The sequence below is a fragment of the Budorcas taxicolor genome, chromosome 21, assembly GCF_023091745.1.
Source record: "Budorcas taxicolor isolate Tak-1 chromosome 21, Takin1.1, whole genome shotgun sequence".
NCBI lineage: Eukaryota > Metazoa > Chordata > Mammalia > Artiodactyla > Bovidae > Budorcas > Budorcas taxicolor.
The window spans coordinates 59261009-59282150 of NC_068930.1; the positions used below are offsets into that span (position 1 = coordinate 59261009).

The 21142-nt window shown below is 41.2% G+C and overlaps 1 protein-coding gene and 1 non-coding gene across 2 annotated transcripts; both read left to right on the top strand.

The window, feature by feature from the left end:
* Window positions 1-79: 79 nt before the first annotated feature.
* Window positions 80-19834, top strand: PDIA3 (protein disulfide isomerase family A member 3). The gene is made up of 13 exons (XM_052659585.1): window positions 80-384; window positions 5802-5880; window positions 7696-7813; window positions 10905-11012; window positions 12484-12613; window positions 15517-15633; window positions 15785-15910; window positions 16475-16657; window positions 17498-17606; window positions 18132-18260; window positions 18789-18868; window positions 19221-19278; window positions 19487-19834. The coding sequence occupies exons 1-13, from the start codon at window positions 218-220 to the stop codon at window positions 19598-19600; spliced, it is 1518 nt and encodes a 505-aa protein (XP_052515545.1). The 5' UTR covers window positions 80-217; the 3' UTR covers window positions 19601-19834.
* On the top strand, window positions 6609-6715 carry LOC128067160 (U6 spliceosomal RNA). The gene has a single exon (XR_008201361.1). It is a non-coding gene; the product is annotated as a U6 spliceosomal RNA (small nuclear RNA).
* Window positions 19835-21142: the final 1308 nt, after the last annotated feature.

Genomic DNA, 21142 nt, shown 5'->3' on the forward strand with positions numbered 1-21142 from the left:
TCCCGCCCGCCCGACGCGGGCGCCGCACAGCCAATCGGCGGCTGCCACACTGCGGCCCGAGCCGGGCTGGGGGGTTGGGACCTCCGGCTGCAGGTCCGCCTGGGCCAGACGCGCGATCGCAGGCTGAGGGTGCGTGGTTGCCGGCCTGTCTCCGCAGTCCCTGCCGAGCCCCGACCCTCCTGGCCGCCCCCCGCCCCCCACGCCTTACCTCGTCGCCATGCGCCTCCGCCGCCTAGCGCTGTTCCCGGGCCTGGCGCTGCTCCTCGCCGCGGCCCGCCTCGCTGCTGCCTCCGATGTGCTGGAACTCACGGACGACAACTTCGAGAGTCGCATCACCGACACCGGCTCTTCTGGCCTCATGCTCGTCGAGTTCTTCGCCCCCTGGTGAGGCCACTCAGCCGGGGCGGGAGAGGGGCGGCCGGGTGGGCAGGGGGCGAAGGCGCGGGAACGGTTGGGCCTACGCAGCGTCGGCGCCCTTCATCATTCCGGAGAGCCGGGCTGCGGCCGGCAGGTTTTCCGCCCACGGAGACCCGAGCTGCCTAGCCGAGAGCGGAGAAGGCGGTGCTGATCCTCCTGGAAGCGAGAGCTGAGGAGGAGAAAGCGAAGGCCCCTCTCGCGCAGGGCCACATCCTTACCTCGGTGCTCCTGCGGCACTTCCTATTTGCAGAGGGTTTAACCACCCCCTCCCCCCGCCAGCTTCGATGGTGTCTTTAGAGTTTCTGCGTGAGTCAGTGCTACTGTTTTCCATTCTACAGACGAGGCTTTGCGAGGCCTTATATTGGAACCTAACGTTTCACCAAATGCAGAGACCCTGCGCCCCCAGGGTACTTCCTTTCTTCTTGCCCCAGGCAGCCGTTGGTTTCTAGCCAAGGTCACTCAAGTGGCTGCAGAATGGTCATTTGTGCTTTAAGGCAGGCAGTTATTTTGTCCATCGCCTGGTGCACACTTTCTTCGTTCAACTGATGCTTCTCAGCACCAGCAGAATTCAGTTAGAAAGAGTAGATGAACAGAGGAATTCCACCAGAAGCTGTCTAAATGGTCAGTTTCAATTAGGATTTCTGGAAAATGCCAAAGAAGACCGCAGTGAGAAAGTAAGCAGTGTTGGAGAAATACTCCACTTAAGGGTGACTTAACTAGGGTGTAAGTTCCTTAGGATACAGCTGACTGGGGGTGGGGGTGGGGAGAGAGCAAATAGAATTTCTGGCCCAGGAAAGCTGAATGTTGGCTTTTTTTTTTTTTTAACCGCAAGATATTTATCATAGCAAACAATGATTATCTTAATTCTGGGGACGGCTCAATATAACCATGCTAATTACAGTACTTAATTTTTCTCCTGCCACAGTGACCCTTAATTAAAAAAACTATTTGTATTCAGAAGTCTAAGTAAAAGAAAGTTAGTGGCTAACTTGCATTTACTTCTGTCAGTAACTCTGGTCTTCACTCTACAGGGGCTCAGCCGACTTGAGGGTACACTAGAAATCCTGTAATGAAGACCACCTGAACCAGAAGGGTGTGCTTAGCAACACATTTTCAACTTCTGATAGACTTTGCATCTAGGGTGTTCCCACCACTAACTAGCAGTACTGGTTACACATCACAGGTGGTCTTTATACATCTCTAGAACTCACATTCTCTCAGAAACCACTGGTCTCAATCAAATAACAATGCTGTTGACTTTGAGGGGGTGTTCCTGTAATTAGAACGGCTGTGTGGAGCTATGTCAAAACTGGGAGGTGCCTCTGTGACTACAGGGGTCAATATGAAGTGAATTGCTGGAGAATTGTGGGCTATCAGACTGTTAGTTTAAAGGAGATTTTTATTTTTACAATTGAGGTGTTCTGTGTTACTTTAAGGGCTTCCCTGGGGGTGCTAGTGGTAAAGAGCTGGCCTGGCAGTGCAGGAGATAGGAGAGACTTGGGTTTGATCCTTGGGTCAGGAAGATTCCCAGGAGGAGGGCATGGCAACCCACTCCAGTATTCTTGCCTGGAGAATCCTTTGGACAGAGGAGCCTGGCGGACTATAGTCCATGGGGTTGCACAGAGTGGGACACGACTGAAGAGACTCAGCACGCATGCACGTGCTACTTTAAAGTGTTGCATGTGCTTCCCTAAGAACTGCACAGCCCATTGTGCACTAAACTGTCCCTAAAGTTGGGTGGACCTCTGCTGTGGTGTCACCTTTTAACTGGTCTGGAAGGTAGAGAGTCATCCTCCATAATGCCTGCAGGAAGGATCAGTTTGCTGAATGAGTAATTTGGAATCAAGGAAGTCTCCTGTTGATGATGTCCTTATTTCTTCACGTTCAGCTATTTTTATTTATTAATATTTTAGCTGAAAATGTTTTCCAGCTGCTATTATTCCTTTGTACTCTTGTTACACGTAAGATAGGAACAGTTAAAGAATCCTTGTTAAGAGTAAAATGGACCTGTTTTGAGCAAGTTGTTTCTCTCATTTGTCTTAGGGTATTTTTTCCACTTTCGTTTTACAAGTGAAAGTGACAGATTTCTTTGCAGCTGATTCTGTAGCCTAATATTTCCATTATGGAGTCATCATCTATGTAATTTGGAAGAATGGGAGTATCTGAATTTCTGTGGGAATAGATAGAACTATTTAAACGTGATCATTTCTGAAAATTACTGGTCAGTGTGAAGTTTTAAGTCTTCAGCATCTGCATGTGTTGTAGGTTTGTGCCCTGTCCTCTGGGGCAATAGTATTACTTAATGATACTTGATGCTGTTCTTACAGATATAGAAAAAGACTACATGGATAGTATAAAGTGGAATAGTTAATATTTTTCTTATACTGATTTCTTTCCTTGGAATTGCCTCCCCCTCTCCCACCCCAACTTGGTCTTTTCAATAAGATTTAGCTCAGTAGTTAACTTCTCTGGACCACTAAGTGGTTGTTCCCTCCGCTGCTGCTGCTAAGTCGCTTCAGTCGTGTCCGACTCTGTGCGACCGCATAGATGGCAGCCCACCAGGCTCCCCCGTCCCTGGGATTCTCCAGGCAAGAACGCTGGAGTGGGTTGCCATTTCCTTCTCCAGTACATGAAAGTAAAAAGTGAAATTGAAGTCGCTCAGTCGTGTCCAACTCTTAGCGACCCCATGGACTGCAGCCTACCAGGCTCATCTGTCCATGGGATTTTCCAGGCAGGAGTACTAGAGTGGGGTGCCATTGCCTTCTCCGTGAGACCCACTCGTCTGGCCTAGTTATTTTATACTATTCTCTTCAGATGTTTAAAGGTAGCTGAAGTAAAACTATTCATAAATCTGTTGCTTCATTCTTTTTGGGCAATTACTACATATGTATTCAACAGAAATCTCTTAATACATATAACACATTTATTGTCTCTTATCAAAAAGAAAAAGCCCTTCATAGTTCTCTTGAATGAATCATTCTTACTAGTAATTTTACTTTTGCTCTACTATTCCCTTCTGTAAAATACCCTATCCTATCCTATATGAAGCCTCAAATCTAAGACTCAGATCAGTTCCTTAACACACATTCATTTTTAACCTTTGCACCCATATTATGTTCCCAGAAGCCTAGATTTCTCAGCTAATTTGGTTATTTTATTAAATCAGTTGGGATTTGTGTATTTTTGTTACAACCCACATGCATGAATTTTTTAATATATTATGGAATACAGAGGATATAATGAGTAATACCATATTTTATGTCTCACAAAGTGAGAAATGCTACCACTGAAACCATGATGTGATTGCAAGCCATATCCCAGTTTTTGATGTTCTAATGCAGTAAAATGTGCATCTGTGAAATACAGTGTAAGGATTACCATTAATTCTCCACCTGCCCAGTCTAAAAATAAAGCGAGTACAGTTGAAGTCTCCTGTGTGCCCTTTCCCCATGTTACACACTCCCTTGTCCTGAATTTGGTTTTTATCATTTGGTTCTTCTATACTTTTAGTAAATATGTCTGTGACCCTAGTTCTGTTCAGTCACTCGGTCATGTCTAACTCTTTGCAACCCCATGGACTGCAGTACGCCAGGCTTCCCTGTCCTTCACCAACTCCCGGAGCTTCCTCAAACTCATATCCATTGATTTGGTGATGCCATCCAACCATCTCATCCTCTGTCGTCCCCTTTTCCTGCCTTCAATCTTTCCCAGCATCAGGGTCTTTTCCAGTGAGTCAGTTCTTCTCATCAGGTAGTCAAAGTATTGGAGCTTCAGCTTCAGCATCAGTCATTCCAATGAATATTCAGGGTTGATGTCCTTTAGGATTGACTGGTTTGATCTTGCAGTCAAAGGGATTCTCCAAGAGCCTTCTCCAACACCACAATTCAAAAGCATCAATTATTCAGCCATCCTGCTGCTGCTGAGTCACTTAAGTCATGTCCAGCTCCGTGTGTGTCCCCATAGACGGCAGGCGACCAGGCTCCCCTGTCCCTGGGATTCTCCAGGCAAGAACACTGGAGTGGCTTGCCATTTCCTCCTCCAGTGTGTAAAAGTGAAGTCGGTCAGTCGTGTCCAACTCTTAGCGACCCCATGGACTGCAGCCCACCAGGCTCCTATGTCCATGGGATTTTCCAGGCCAGAGTACTGGAGTGGGTTGCCACTGCCTTCTCTGTCAGCGACCCTAAGCAACATCTAATGTTATAGTTTTTTTTAATATTACTCTTTTTCTGTGTCAGCTTTCTGATGATTATTTTTGAGTAGGACTTCTACGGACCTTGAAGAATATAAATTCTTTATTTTGGTTTAAACAAGTTTTGGGGGGCAAAGTGTTTCAGAGTTACTTATTCATCCATTACTAAATAAAATGTGTGACTTTTGGCTATGAAATATGTCAGCCCAAATTTCTTCCTTGTTTCTTTCCGTATGTTTTCTAATTCTATTTTTGCTGTCTGTGGAGAAGTCGAAGAACTACGCACCTTCTCTAAGGGATCCCTCTGCAACCTGTTGGTTTTTGAAGAGATGATATATAGTGATGCTAGCTGTGTACTGATATACTGTTCCCCATGTTGCAAGTACAGTGTGCCTAAGGGACTGGTAGGGCTTCTGGGCAGAGGAGCAGGTGTTATGATGGCCCTCTGGGAAAATACCCTAATTGACATAATGCTTTATCCTCATGAGTTGTTATAGTCAGGTGAACTGTGTAGGGCTTCGCTGGTGGTACAAAGGTTAAAGTGTCTGCCTGCAATGTGGGAGACCTGGGTTCGATCCCTGGGTTGGGAAGATCCCCTGGAGAAGGAAATGGCAACCCACTCCAGTATTCTTGCCTGGAGAATCCCCTGGACAGAGGAGCTTGGTGGGCTACAGTCCATGGGTCGCAAAGAGTCGGACACGACTGTGTGACTTCACTTTCACTTTCACTTTATCCTCATGAGCTGCTATAGTCAGGGGAACTGTGTAGCCGTAAAAAGCAGGCTTGCTTCTTAGGTACAGCTTTTAGATTCTTTCCCATTATAGGTTATTACAAGATGTTGAATATAGTTCCCTGTGCCATACGGTAAGCCCTTATTTACCATACAGTATTGTGTATATGTTAATTCCAGATGCCCATTTTATCCCCCCACCCCCACTGCACTTTTAATTGAGAAGATAGATGCTGTTTTTGACTGAGTCAGTCCTATGGAGTAGATCACAGGCTTGAGATAATAGTACCTTTACTTCTGAGATCTGATTAACCTTATCAGTGCTGGAGGTTGTTCAGGTGATGTGTTTTCTTTTGGAAGCAGCTGTTAGTCAAAAGTAGTAGTATAATTTGAAGTCCTTCCTAGAGAAACAAAATTAACAAACTTCTAGGATATGTAATCTTTTTCTTTAACATATTTACATAGGTGTGGACACTGCAAAAAGCTTGCCCCAGAGTATGAAGCTGCAGCTACCAGATTAAAAGGAATAGTCCCATTAGCAAAGGTGAGTATAGGTAAATTCTTCATTAAAGGAAGCAAAGTATTTTAAATAGTAATTGGTTAACAATTAACATTGATTTTCTTTGTTCATAATTGCTAAGAAGAGAGAAAACGAGGTTCTGGGCAGATACACAACTGACTGTTGATTATGGGTTTGAAATCTTAAAAGTGGTGAAACTAAGGGAAATACTGGCGTAAGAAAAAAGTAAGATATATGGTAAATAAGAAGGGGCAAATATGGAAAGTAAAATTACAGTAGGCAAGGTTAGAGGAAAATTATCATAGAATAAATGAGTTCCCTAAATTACTATACGCTAGTCACGGTGATGGGAATAGGAAGATGACACGAGGATGTTAAGTGAGGAACTGGTCAACTGTAAACTTAGTATTTGCTTTTACAGTCAAAGTAATGCTTCCAGAATTTGTCATTGTTGTGTCGCCGACTCCTAGTTGCTCCAGTCTAAAAGTTCATATCTTACCAGCCTCAAGTAAATAATTCATACCTACCTATATAAGGCTGTTTTAGAAAACTTTTTTTTTTTTTTTTAATTTATTACTTTGGCTGCACTGGGTTTTAGCTGCAGCATGTTGGATCTAGTTCCCTGACGAGGGATTGAACCCAGGCGCCCAGCATTGGGAGCATGGACTCTTAGCCGCTGGACGACCGAGGAATTCCTGAAAGCTACTTTTAATCCTGATGTTCTATGGCAACTTGCCATAGAAAAGAGTTTGGTGCTCGCTTCGGCAGTACATATACTAAAATTGGAACGATACGGAGAAGATTAGCATGGCCCCTGTGCAAGGATGATGCCCAGATTCATGAAGCGTTCCATATTTTTTTACATTACCATATGTAAAATGGATAGCCAACAGGAATTTGCTGTATGGCTCAGGAAACTCAAACAGGGGCTCTGTATCAACCTAGAGGGGTGGGATGGGGAGGGAGATGAGAGGGAGTTTCAAAAAGGAGGGGATACATGTATACCTATGGCTGATTCATGTTGAGGTTTGACAGAAAACAGCAAAATTCTGTAAAGCAATTGTCTTTCAATAAAAAATAAATTAATTTTAGAAAGAAAAAGTTTCTGTCATGATTTTGTTCCTGCCTCATGTAGCTGTCACCTATGTTACTATAGATACATTACTGTTCTGAACTTCAGTTTATGTTAAGGCATTGGGATCATTCCTCAGAATCTTGTGTAGATTAAATGAGGTAATACATGCAAAGTGCTGGCTGCATTACCTTGCTTGGAAGAAGTGGTTAAATAGATGGAAAATTGCTTTTTGTCTTCCTGGCAGGTCTCACTAGATCTATCTGTCACGTTATAGTTTAGCCCAGATTCAGACTAGCTCAGGGAGCTTGTTCAAATATCAGTACCTTTGCTAATAACCATTTGTGACTCGCTAAATCAAATTATACCCCACCTGATGGTGATATATCAATCCATACATCCCATTGATGATAATCATTATCAAAGTAATCCACTATTACTAATTTAAGTGATTTATCTCTCGCATATTCTGAGGGATGGGGAAAGGGTGGAATAATTACTTTAGACAATAGAGACTCCCAGGGTAGAATTTAAATAGTCATTTGTGCATTTTATATGAGGCCCTGGAATCTAAATTTTAGAGTTCCTGTTAGGTGGTTCTGATGTAGCTAGACCAACACCAGTCTGCCTCTAAAAGCTAGTGTCTGTGGGATGTGTGTCAAGAATTGCTTGATATTTTGATTTGACCACTCTTCATGTTTTGGGAATGTGGGAAAGCCTGCAGCAGATTTTTGGATAACAAATGGTTCATGTATTTTCATCTTTAGGTGGATTGTACTGCCAACACGAACACCTGTAATAAGTATGGAGTGAGTGGGTATCCAACCCTGAAGATATTTAGAGATGGTGAAGAATCAGGTGCCTATGATGGGCCTAGGACTGCCGGTAAGGAACCTGAATTACATTTTGGAAATTGGAACTCTTTGGGTCCTCTGTTCTTTGTAGTGGAAATATGACATTTTCTGTACAACATACTTAAAAATTCCTCATCTAAGAGGGCAGTTTTGGACACTTGACAAAAGACTTTGCTAACTGAACAGATTATGTAAGTAATATAGAAAATACTTAAGGTTGATTTATAAGGTTTACCAGGCATTTTTTTATTTGACAGATATTTATTGAGTACTGACTCTGTGCCAGATACTATAGTATGGTGCCCAGAATTTATTGATGAATAAAGCAGCCATGGTTCTCACTCTTATGATGCTTATATTCTGGGCAATGAAGGCAGCACACAGGTTTAAAAATATCATACATAGATAACCACATCACATCCATCAGGATAACTACTACTAAAAAAGAAAAGAACAGGTGTTGGCAAGGATGTGGCGAAATTGGAACTCTTGTGCAATGTTGATGTGAATTTGACATAAAATAGTGCATGCAGCCACTATGGAAAACAGCACAGCAGTTCCGAAAAAGATAAAAATACAATTACTGTATGATCCACCAGTTCCACTTCTGAGTATATACTTAAAAGAATTAAAAGCAGAGTCTAGAAGAATTATATATAAATTGTATTTAATACAGTGGAATATTACTCAGTCTTAAAAAGTTAGTTCTGATGTGCTGTGAAATGGTGAACCTTGAAAACATGCCAAGTGAGATAAGCCAGTCACTGAAAGACAAATACTATGTCATTCCACTTGTATGAGATTCCTTGAGTAGTAGTGTGTATGCTATATTATTATACACATCAATAATCTATATGGATAAGATAAATTCAGTTAGTTATAAGAGCATTAAAGGGGAGAAAAATAAAACTGTATGATGTGATAGTGATTGGAGGTGGGAGTACCACATTATTATAATGGTGGTTAGGGAGGTAACCTTTGAGCTGAATGCTCAGAAGGAGCTAGCCATGAGAATATGTGGATCAGAGTTTTCCAGGCAGAGGGAAAACAGGTGCAAAAAGACCCTAAGACATCACTGAGCTTGATGTGTTCAAGGGACAGAAGGACCTTGTGGCTGGAATATAATTAGCAAGGATGACAGGAGAGGTTTGGGAGGTAAGTGGTCTGGCCCTGGTTGGTAGGGCCCATAATGGATGAGAAAATATATTTTGGACAGTTTTATCTTGAGTCTTAACAATTAACTGGGCATATTTTAACAGCTAAGAGGAAGGTTCACTCAGTTTGGGCATTTTAGGTGACGTGGAATTTTTTCAGCGTGTATGATTGTTACTTGTACACAAAGCTCTATATAACATGGCCCCTGCCTAACTCAAATGTCACCTCAAGACTGTTTCACTTTAGGACCTTTGTCCTGATTGTCTTCACAGTCTGAGATGACCTTCCCCCATGTTTGCATGGCTGCTTTTTGTCATTCAGATCCTGGCTTAAATTTCACTTCCCAGGGAATTGCCTGGTGGTACACTGGTGCTTTCACTGCTGGGACCTGGGTTTAATCCCTGGTCGGGGAACTAAGATTTCACAAACTGGGTAGTATGCCATGCCCCAACCAAATTCTCTTTCTAACAGACTACCAAACCTAAGGTAGCCAGCCAGTCATACACTTAACAGCCTCTTCATTCTCTGCATAGCACTGGTTACTATCTGATAATATATATTTTAATATTCTTTGTTTAATTAATTTGTTAGCTGTGCTGGATCTTAGTTGCAACTCGTGGACTTCTGAGTTGCAGGATGCATGCAGGATCTGGTTCCCCAACCAGGGATCGAACTCCCTGCATTGAGAGCCGGAGTCTTACCCACTGCACTACCAGGAAAGTCCCACTACCTGATATTTTAAATTGCTTACTTATTTGGGGATTTAGTTGGAGATTTACTTATATTGTAAACTCCAGGAGATCAGTAATAAACTGGTTGCTCAGCACTCCTGTTAAACCTCTCAGAGAATTTTAAATACTCAGGGAAAAAAGTAATACTGTTCATCATACCCCTGAGGTAAAGTTCTTTATAATAATTTATATGGTGATATAGTAATTACTGTCCCCTTGCAGGCCAAAGATTTGTTACCTGATTCAATGTACCTGTTTTTAGAACGCATTCCTTTACCTTCTGGTTGCTGCACACAGGCTTTTTCTGCCCAGCGCTGGGGTGCCTCTCTAGCTGTGGCGCCTCTCTAGCTGTGGCGCATGGGCCTCTCGGCACGTGAGCGCGGGGCCCTACACACAGGGGCTCAGTAGCTGGGCTCTTGGCCCTCAAGCATGCAGGCTTTAGTAGTTGTGGTGCATGGACTGACTTGCTCCTCAGCATGTGGGATCTTCCCGGACAAGGAACCAAGCCCGTGTCCCCTGCATTGGCAGGTGGATTCTCACCTACTCTGCCACCAGAAGATGACATTTTGAGTGAAGACCTAAAGGAGGAAGTGAGGAAGGAAGCCAGGTGGTTATCTGAAAGACTGAGGCAGAGAACAGCGTGCTCAAGGGCATCATTTATGTGGCTGTAAACACTTCACTATATAACTGGTAGGGCTATAAATAAGTACCGTCTCTTTGGGAGCCAGTTAACAGTGATAAATGCATGTCCTCTTTTTGACCCACTGAGTCCACTTTTAGGAAGTTACCCTACAGATAGACTCAATCATGTGTAAAAGGACATTAGTACAAGGTTGTTTATGGCAGTATCATAGCAGCAAGAAATTGGAAACAAACGTTCATCAATTGTGGCTGGTTAAATTATGTTACATCCATACAGTGAAATACTATGTGGCAGTAAAGATTGAGATAACTCTGTATGTTTACTGACGTAATTATCTCTAAATTTTATTAAATGGCAAAAACAAAATACAGAACAGCATATGTGTATGCTACCTTTAGAGGAGCAAAGATAGTATGTCTGGAGGGATATATAAAAAACTGACGTGTTATCCTGTGAGGAGGAAACTGGGTAACTAGGGACAGGAAGAAAACGTCATTGTATATGTTTAACTTTTCCAACTTTAAATCATGTGAATGGTTGGTTACTTTTCAAAAATTATAAATTTGTGTTGCTATAATCTTTTGTCTTTTAAGATGGAATTGTCAGCCACCTGAAGAAACAGGCTGGACCAGCTTCAGTTCCTCTCAAGTCTGAGGAAGAATTTGAAAAGTTCATTAATGATAAAGATGCTTCTGTGGTGGGTAAGTAGCAAGTTTGATTGTGCCACAAAATCGTCAACATGGTTTCAAAAGTCCTCTGAGTAAACAATCAGGTTAAAACTGTTTAGGAAGCCTTCTGGGCAGTTAAAAGACAACTCGCAAAACTAGGTCAGTGTTACTATTAATGTAATATGGGGGAAAAGTGGCTTTTATTTGAGTGGCTTGGTATTCTTACAGATGTAAAGATTTAATGTCAAAGAACTAAAATAGGAATAGCTTTAGTTTTTCCTGTTACTTCTTAAACTCCTGAGATTTAACTCAAATAATAAGACTGAAAATGGGATTTTAAAGGGGGAGGGTATAGGTAAATGATAAACCTCTGTAGCTGCTACTTTCACAGTTGTAGAAGAATTTACAATTTAAGATTGAATTGCTGGCTTTGTGTGTATTTTTACAGCAATCTTTGCTTTTTCAGATGTTATCATATCTCATTATTTTTAAAATAACTTGCACCAGTTAAACACATTCTACATCTTGAGTGATCTTTGTTTTGCTTTAAATGTGTTGTATAATACATTTGACTTAAATTTAAACATACAGCCTTGTGCTTCTCTTAATCTCCTTTTTATTGTAATAAAACTGACTTTCTGGCAGTAGAGGATGGTCTATCATTTAAGTTTGACTAAAAGTCACTTCTTATCCGGATTTTACTCATTCTGTGTATGTATGTGTGTTTTATTTATATAGGCTGTTCTCCGTCTTTGTTGCTATGCAGACTTTTCTCTAGTTGCAGGGGCTGCTCTCTGGTTACGGTGTAAGGACTTCTCATTGCAGTATCTTCTCTTACTGCAGAGCATGGGGTCTAGGGCACTCGAGCTTTAGTAATTACAGTTCTCAGGCTCCAAAGTTCAGGCTCAGTAATGGTGGTGTGCAGGACTGGCTGCTCTGCGGCATGTGGGATCTTCCTGGCCTAAGGATCGAACCCGTGTCCCCTGCATTGTACGTGGATTCTTTACCTCTTTGCCACCTGGGAAGCCCTGAGTCTGTATTTTTTACAAGGAGTTAACCATAAGTAGACATTTAATAAACACTTTACTAGATTTGACGTTCTAAAGATATAAGACATAGAAAAAATATGGTGAATTAATTTACATTTTATTTTGACATGCTGCCTTATTAACTCCTCTGACACCTAAAATAGTCCCTGAAGCTCTAAGGAGTTAAGCAATATGCTCAAATTTTTCAACTGTGAAAAACTAGAATTAAGACTTGAACCCTGACAAATTATCTCCCTCAGCGTCCTCAAGAACATTTTTTTTTAAGGGTAGAGAAAGAATTGTTATCCTAAATATTTTGTTGAATATCCTCAGTAGTCATGGCAAAGCAGAACTGATCCTCCCTATCTTGCTTTGCTTATTCATAATAAAGGCTTTGAAGAATAGAGGAGTTTTAAAGTTTTGAATATGTCTCAGCACTTACTGTTTCTTTCTTGTGTTTGACGTTTTCTGTATAGGTTTTTTCAAGGATTTATTCAGTGAAGCTCACTCTGAGTTTCTAAAAGCAGCCAGCAACTTGAGGGATAACTACCGGTTTGCACACACCAATATTGAATCTCTGGTGAACAAATACGATGATGACGGAGAGTAAGTGACTGAGTTGAATGCCCTTGTAGATATGCACCTTGACCGAGTACTGTTGTGTGAACTGGTGTTGTTTTTCTTTTCTTTTCTTTTCTTTTGAAGATTTTAAAAAATCTTTTGGCCATGCCTCGTGGCATATGGGATCTTAGTTTCCCAATCAGGGATCAAACCCAGCCCCCTGCATTGGAAGGTGGAATCCTAACCACTGGACTGGACTGAACTGGTGGTTTTTAAGCCTAATTTTTCCAAAAGCTTTATTGAGCACATGTTAGGCAGTAAGCTAAGTTCTGGAAACTGTTGCTGCCCTTGAGGGGCATCCAGTAGCAGGAGATAGTAAATATATTTAAAAATACAAGTGTCAGTGAGCATTACAGGTATTCTGATAGAAATTAGGCAGAGTACCAGAAGTACATAGGAGGGATCAGGAGTAGTATCAGGGGAAAAAAAAATTAATAGAGAAAGTGACTGTTGAGGTGTATCTTGAAAGATAAATTTTTCTGGGCAGGTTATGGTGGGGGATAAAGATTATTCCATGTAGAACAGCAGGAGGGAAGGCCTCGAGATGTGAAATAACCTAGGTGTGTTGGAACCTGTATTACTGCTGAAGTATTGTTCATAGATGAGGTCATCGTGAAAGGTAAGGTTGGAGAGGTCAGCAGAGACCAAACTAGAGAAGACCTAAGTGCCATACAGAAAAATGTAGATTTTATCATTTAGACATTTGAGAGCCATTGGAAAGACTTTGAGCTAGAGAGTAATGTGATGAATTTTGTGTTTCAGAGGAAAAGTCAGTGGCACTCATATAGTGGAGGTTTGAAAGGGGAGGGATGGCAAAACAGTCAAGAGAGTCTAAGGGTGGCACACAAGGAAGTTAAGCTTTAGTCGCTATACGTGGCAGAACTAGGATAGAACCTTTGCTGCTAGACGATCTGGCTGCAAAGTTGTTGGGCTTTGCCATGAGGTTCTATGCTCATTAAGCACACCACATATCAGCCTGTTAACCTTAGATTTGTTCACTGTGTCCGCCTCTCACACTTGCCATTAAAGGCGGCGATCAGCCTCTGATCAGAAGTCTTATTTAGGAGACCTTGTAAGAAGGGTGTCCTAAGGCCTTCATGTGTACCCCAATGCCATATCATTAAAGATCACATCTGGAACTGATTTCAGTTTTTTGACAGCAGCTGCTCTGAAACTTGGTCAGTCAGTCAGTTCAGTCATGTCCGACTCTTTGCGACCCCATGAATTGCAGCACACCAGGCTTCCCTGTCCATCACCAACTCCCAGAATTCACCCGAACTCATGTCCATCGAGTCGGTGATGCCATCCAGCCATCTCATCCTCTGTCGTCCCCTTTTCCTCTTGCCCCCAATCCCTCCCAGCATCAGAGTCTTTTCCAGTGAGTCAACTCTTAGGACTGATCTCCTTTAGGATGGACTGGTTGGATCTCCTTGCAGTCCAAGAGACTCTCAAGAGTCTTCTCCAGCACCACAGTTCAAAAGCATCAATGCTCCAGCGCTCAGCCCTCTTCACAGTCCAACTCTCACATCCATACATGACCACTGGAAAAACCATAGCCTTGACTAGGCGGACCTTTGCTGGCAAAGTAATGTCTCTGCTTTTGAATATGCTGTCTGGGTTGGTCATAACTTTCCTTCCAAGGAGTAAGCGTCTTTTGATTTCATGGCTGCAACCACCATCTGCAGTGATTTTGGGCTCCAAAAAAATAAAGTCTGACACTGTTTCCCCATCTATTTCCCACGAAGTGATGGGACCAGATGCCGTGATCTTAGTTTTCTGAATGTTGAGCTTTAAGCCAACTTTTTCAATCTCCTCTTTCACTTTCATCAAGAGGCCAATGCTGCTTTAAAAAGTAAAAGTCTTAGATTTAGATTCTTGGTTGCCCAGCATGTTTGTATTAGGTCCTTTTTCGCTATATAGTTTCCCTGTATGCTATGAAAATACCTGTGTTTTAAAATTGACATAAAGTTCATAGTTAATGTTGGAAGAGTTGAGAGGGGGCTATAAGGACTTAAAGATGCTGACACCTAGCCCCAAACAAGTGATATAACTGTATATGGGTGTGTATAGTATGGAGAGGAGGAATGAATGAAGAAGTAAAAGCAAGAGGCAAGATGTTAATGGTTAGAACAGTGATATTTTCTGGGAATGTTTGTATTAGATACAAATCGGTGATTCAGAACCAAATTGGGGTTCGGTGTTAGCTAAATAAAAGGCTAGAAAGTAAAAAGGAATTTCCTTCCAATGTTCAGTGGAATGAGGAAAACTTGGCTTAGGGAGAGAGGCAAAGTATTACCAGCAAGGGAAAATTACGTAAACTGGGTTTACTGGGATAGAAAAATCTAGAATCAAAAAATTTCTAATGAACTGAACCTAAACATTATCTATAATCATATAGAATTTCTATAACTGGAAGGGATCTTAACTATATTTTCTCTATTGAATTAATTTTCTTACTGTATAGGAAAGTTGAATTTTCAAGGAGAGTGTTGGGGCAAGGTAGCTTCCAATAACAGCAAGTTCTACTTTCTCTTATTTGTACATATTGGGGCTTTGGGGTAAGTTGGGTACTTTTTTCTGTTGTTTTAAAGGTTTGGAAATTGTCTACTCTAACCCCCTTTCGTACTGATGTAAAAGCTGAAGCGCTGAAGAATTAAACTGATAGCTGGCCGAAGATCTTTGAAGTTAGTTGGTAGAATAAGAATTAGAACTAAGGTCTCCTAACTTTCTAACCTAGGTTTATTAAAACCAATCGTTGCACTTGAGATTAAAGTGGTAAGCTCCTTAGCGTTGATGAGAGGATCATGTTGTAGATAGTTTGAGCTTTAAATAATAAAAGATGGGAGATAGTTCTTCTGCTGTCTACCTACTAAATTTTTTTTTTTAAGGGGTATCACCTTGTTTCGTCCTTCCCATTTGACGAACAAGTTTGAAGACAGGACTGTGTCATATACAGAACAGAAAATGACCAGTGGGAAGATTAAAAGATTTATTCAGGAAAACATGTGAGTACATCTTTATACTTTTTTTGGCATTTCTTGGCTTCATTTTAGTTTTTTTAATCCTAGTTATTAAGCATACTGTCAGTTACTTAATGTTAATTTCATAATATAGATAAAAACCTGCCAAATTTGATAATGGATTCTGTCATTTCAGTTTTGGTATCTGCCCTCACATGACGGAAGACAATAAAGATTTACTACAGGGCAAGGATTTACTTATCGCTTACTATGATGTGGACTACGAAAAGAATGCTAAAGGTTCCAACTACTGGAGAAACAGGTAATAAGAATAATTTCTCCCCTTTGTAGACAAGTTTACGCAGTACATAAACAGTTTCTTCTAACTATTCTGTTGCCATGTGTGATCATTTGAAGCTATAAGGACAAACTATTTCCAAAAACTACTGGGCATATCTTCCACAGGTGTTCCTTTGCCTTATGACACAGCTGATTCCTGCCCTCCCAGAAAAGGTGCAAATGCCATCTAAAATGTCCTTTAACACATTGTGCCTTGTTGCCCATTGAGACCCTCAGTGCACTTTATCCTTACAGATTTTCATTCTGGATTAGTTATTAATGTCTGCAGTATTTTATATTATATAATATGGCAGCATTCAGTGGGAATGGACTGTTTGCCTGAATATCACTGGTTTGGCAGTGAAGTTCAGTAGGACATGGGAGTACACCATAATCCTATGTCAGTGCACAAGAATACAAGTTCAGACTGATTCCAGAGGGCTGCAGGGACTCTTAAATGTTGCTTTCTACTTTCTTGCTTCTTGGTTTCAGAAGTGATTTACCATCCTGGTGTACTCTTGGCATAAATCTCCCTTGTTTCCCACAGAGTGATGATGGTGGCAAAGAAATTCCTGGATGCTGGAAAGAAACTCCATTTTGCTGTAGCTAGCCGCAAAACCTTTAGCCATGAACTTTCAGATTTTGGCTTGGAAAGCACTACTGGAGAGATTCCTGTTGTTGCTGTCAGAACCGCAAAAGGAGAGAAGTTTGTCATGCAGGAGGAGTTCTCGTGAGTTACAAGTTAGCGTGGGTTTGGGATTTGATTCTGCAAAGACGCCGTTAAAGCCTTTGACACTACTGAGGATGTATAAAGAAGAACATTGGAATGTGAAGCTAGGTTAAGACCCATGACTGTCATTTTTCTCAATTAATTAGTTATAGATATTTTAAGGATCATGATTCTTAATAAATTTTGAAAAGCAAAAAAGATGGCAGCTTGGAATTCTTACATGACTATTTCCACCCTGCCATTAAATATAGTAAATAGAGAACACTAGCTAGCCTCTTTGAGACTGATGTAATTTCAGACCAAACTAGTCCCCTCCCATCCCTACAGAATGTCTTTGTTCTTGGAATACCACATTGGCCTAAAGTAAACTCAGGAAATTGGAGACATCTTAAGACAAAACCAGACAGTTTTGACCATCACCTTCTGAGACTTCGGGAGATTAAAACAAGAGAAAATTTTCCTGTGAGTGAAGCCAGTAGAACAAGATACCATAAATAGGCACTGTTCTCCAGAGCAACAAAGTAAGACCTGGTTCTTTTGCAGAATTGAATTTCCAGAAGGACCAATGTGTTCTTCTTTCTCTGACCTTTCTAATCCACAAAGAACACTAGAAGTACAAGAAGGTGGTGGTTTCTCATTCAGTCTGTAGTTCTGCATATTGAGAAATGAGGACTCCCCCCCTGGCTTTTTTTTTTTAAACTTCCAATTACTTCCTAGGGTTGAAACTTAAGCTAAAACAGAAACAGTTAAGCTAAAGTGGAAACTTCTCTAAAAATTACCTTTAGTTCTCTCATTGGTGGGAGTATGTTAACAAGCTCATCTTTGTCTTTCTAATATCAGGCGTGATGGCAAGGCTCTTGAGAGATTCCTGGAGGATTACTTCGATGGCAACCTGAAGAGATACCTGAAGTCTGAGCCTATCCCAGAGAGCAATGATGGGCCTGTAAAGGTGAGGTGCTCACAGGGACCTCAAACCCCTACACAGCTGCCTCTCCTCATTTTTTTATTCCCAAAATGCTGGGTCTCAGTGAAGACAAGGTTGGCTATTGAGTTTCTGTTTTTTGTTTGTCCTTACCTCTCTCATCATAAATTAAGCATTGGCAGAGCTCATAATGCTTAATAGGGGAATTTTATGATACTTGTATTAGGGCTTAGTGACTCTTTGGGACAGAACAAGCTAACCCCTAAGAGTAGTTGTAAGATTGTTGCTGTAAGATTATTTTAAGGAAGAGTTGGGTAGCACTTGTTTCCTGTGACTTCTTGAACTCAGTCTGACAGGTGACAGACATGGGAGTGAGTTGCTTTCTGGGGAATGGTAATATCTTAATAAAGCCTGAAAGTGCAAGTTGGATTTCAGTAATGTATTTTCAGTGGCAACACAACCAGTTTGAGAGGGATTGAGTCCAGGAACAAATACAACTCATGAGTGTATTCAACTGGCCTTACCAACTAGAGAATCTTCTGTGTTTTCCAGGTAGTGGTAGCAGAGAATTTTGATGAAATAGTGAATAATGAAGATAAAGATGTGCTGATTGAGTTTTATGCTCCTTGGTGTGGTCACTGTAAGAATCTGGAGCCTAAGTATAAAGAACTGGGAGAGAAGGTAAGTGTGAAGTATATTATAAATTGAATTTGAGTTGGAAGTTAGCATCGGCTATTGATTAATAGTTACCCTAATTAGTTCAGAACTTAGGCACTGGTGGATTTTCTTTCAGCTGTCTCCTGTGTACTGTCTCCTGACTGTACTCTGAGCCTACTCAGTGCCTTAGATACCTGCTTTAACTTTCCACTCCTCAGACTCCATCTAGATTATGATTAAAAGTACCTTGGCTTCTGAATTTGGTAATGGCTTATATGAATTCATTATATTCCTCCATCTTAAATCACTTGTCTTAGCTGATGTCTTCCTTAGGCCAGGTAATTTTGCAGGTGTCTGTATATAGTTTTAATATGTAGGAACCAAGAGAGAAAAGGGAAGTTTATGGGAAGTTTGATACTTCTGAAAGTATCACTACTCTTTCCGGCTCAGCAAAAAAACCTATCCAGCTGTTAATGGTTTTAAGTCCTAAATTGACTGTGTCCCTCTTCACTGAAAACTTGAAACTTAAAGACCTAACCTTTTTATTAACAGCTCAGAAAAGATCCAAATATTGTCATAGCCAAGATGGATGCTACAGCCAACGATGTGCCTTCTCCATATGAAGTCAGAGGGTAAGTAGATTAAAAGCTAGTAAAAGTGTCTAGGTAATTGATAGGAAAAAATGAGCTTGTAATTCATTTTTATATTGGGCATGGTTTGGAGAGTCCTCATATCCCAATTGAACACAGAACCACCAGTGCCTTCCTGGCTTAAAGTTTCTGTAGCATGGGCCCTCATGACTGCCCTAGACCTTGTGAGCTTTCATACTCCTGTGTTCTAATAGAATGTAACCTCGTCACTGAAGGACAATAGTATCTGGTCAGATTAGAAATCATGAAGAAAAGTTATTCCTAGAAACAGTCATTAGGGAAGTGTACATTAGAGTTACTCTGAAATTTCATCAACTCTTTCTTCTTTTCCCAGTTTTCCTACCATCTACTTCTCTCCAGCTAACAAGAAGCAGAATCCAAAGAAATATGAAGTAAGTGCATTGTCTCATCTCCCCACAAATAGACACACACATACAGATCCAGTTGTTTAACTGAATTTATATAAGTGGAAACTCAACTCTAATGGTCAATATGGTTGCTCATGTGCTTTTTAAAATACAAAAGGCTTCCTATTGAGGGGGGAGAAAACCCACAGTTTTTTAAAAGGTTAAATTTTCAGAGTTATCTTTCTGTTTTCAGGGTGGCCGTGAATTAAGTGATTTTATTAGCTATCTAAAGCGAGAGGCTACAAACCCCCCTGTAATTCAAGAAGAAAAACCCAAGAAGAAGAAGAAGGCACAGGAGGATCTCTAAAGCAGCAGCCAAACATCATACCACTCTGTCAAAGGACTTTTCCACCAGAGATGGGAAAACCAATGGGGAGGACTGGGACCCGTATGGAATTACTGCCTCTCAGGGCTGAGAAGGCAGAATGGTTATAATCTGAGTCCTGTTAAATTTTCTCTAAACTGTTTCTTAGCTGCACTGTTTATGAAAATACCAGAACCAGTTTATGTTTGTGGTTTTGGGAAAAATTATTTGTGTTGAGGGGAATGTTGTGGGGGTGGGGGGAATGGAGTTGGGGGGTTATTTTCTAATTTTTTTTGTACATTTGGAACAGTGACAATAAATGCGCCCCCTTTATACTGTCTTTTCTCCATGAGTTGGGGAAGAACCAAAGGTTCTCTAGACCAGCACTGTCCAGTAGAACTTTATGCTATGATAGAAATGTTCTATAATCTTCATTGCCTAATACCTATTGCTGTTGAGCATTTGAAATGTAGCTAGAACCATATTTTAGATTTTCATTAAATAGTTATGTGTAGGGCGAGTAACTACCATGATGGTCTGTACAGCTGTCTGCACTGGGTCCATTGTTAATCACCTGCAAATCATTTCCAAATTTCATCTCCTTCTATTCTTAAGTGTTTATTGCACAGGACCCTAGCCTGATGATTAGAACAGGTGAAGGACCTTTCTTGTTGGGCTGTTGCTGGTCTCCCATGCCCTAAGGTTGGGTTGCTATTTATCCTTGCCATGCAGCTGAGCATGTTTATACCTCCCAGGGGCTATTCTCTGCCCAGAAATGCCCTGTGTGGGTGTGGCACCAGGTTGGGATTCATTCAAGCTGTTTCAGGAATTGCTGACACTGCTGACACTGCTCTCTCCCCCAAAGCCCAGGGTGTGGTTGTTAACTTCCTTCTCCAGGGGAAACGGGAAAGGCAATGTCCTTCTTGGTTGTAAGTGAAATATCCACTTTCTTATGCAGCAGTGAGGAACAAAAAAGATAGGACTGGCACAAGAATTGAACCATTTCCCTCTTCCTTTTTTTTGGGTAAATCCAAATCCTATCTACAGTTATAGTTTTGAGTTATTGGATAATTCTTGATAGGACCCCTAGTTGTAGGTGATCCTCATTCTACATGTTTGGAGAAAGAGAGTTTACTAACATTCCTAATGCAGAGGGCCCAGGTTTGATCTCGCTGTTCAGGGAACTAGGTCCCACATGCTGCAACTGAGAGTTCACATGCCACAACCAAGACTTGGCACAGCCAAATAAAATAATAAAAAATATATTTTTTAAAAAAGACCTGGGGTGGGATCTAAGGATCTAATTTTTTAGAGAGCCCCAGAAGTGGTTCATATACACAAGCGAGGGTGAGGTAGTGACCTTGGAGGATTTAAGGAAAACATAAAACTTTGACATAGAAGCAATCAGTTTTAATTTTTTTAGCCATGTTTGTAAAAGAATTCACTTCTAGTACATGGGTAACACCCAAGCCCTTTCCCATTATGTCTTGTATTACAAGTTCCTTTAGTTTTGTTACCAAAGGTTTTTTCAGGGAAGCTACCAGG

What these genes read in the sequence shown, in the direction of transcription:
- PDIA3 (XM_052659585.1), top strand. Translation starts at nt 218, where the DNA reads ATGCGCCTCCGCCGCCTAGCGCTGTTCCCGGGCCTGGCGCTGCTCCTC. An exon ending in AAATACGATGATGACGGAGA is followed by an intron (nt 12,614 to 15,516) that starts GTAAGTGACTGA and finishes TTTTTTTTTAAG; the next exon opens with GGGTATCACCTTGTTTCGTC. An exon ending in AGATTTATTCAGGAAAACAT is followed by an intron (nt 15,634 to 15,784) that starts GTGAGTACATCT and finishes CTGTCATTTCAG; the next exon opens with TTTTGGTATCTGCCCTCACA.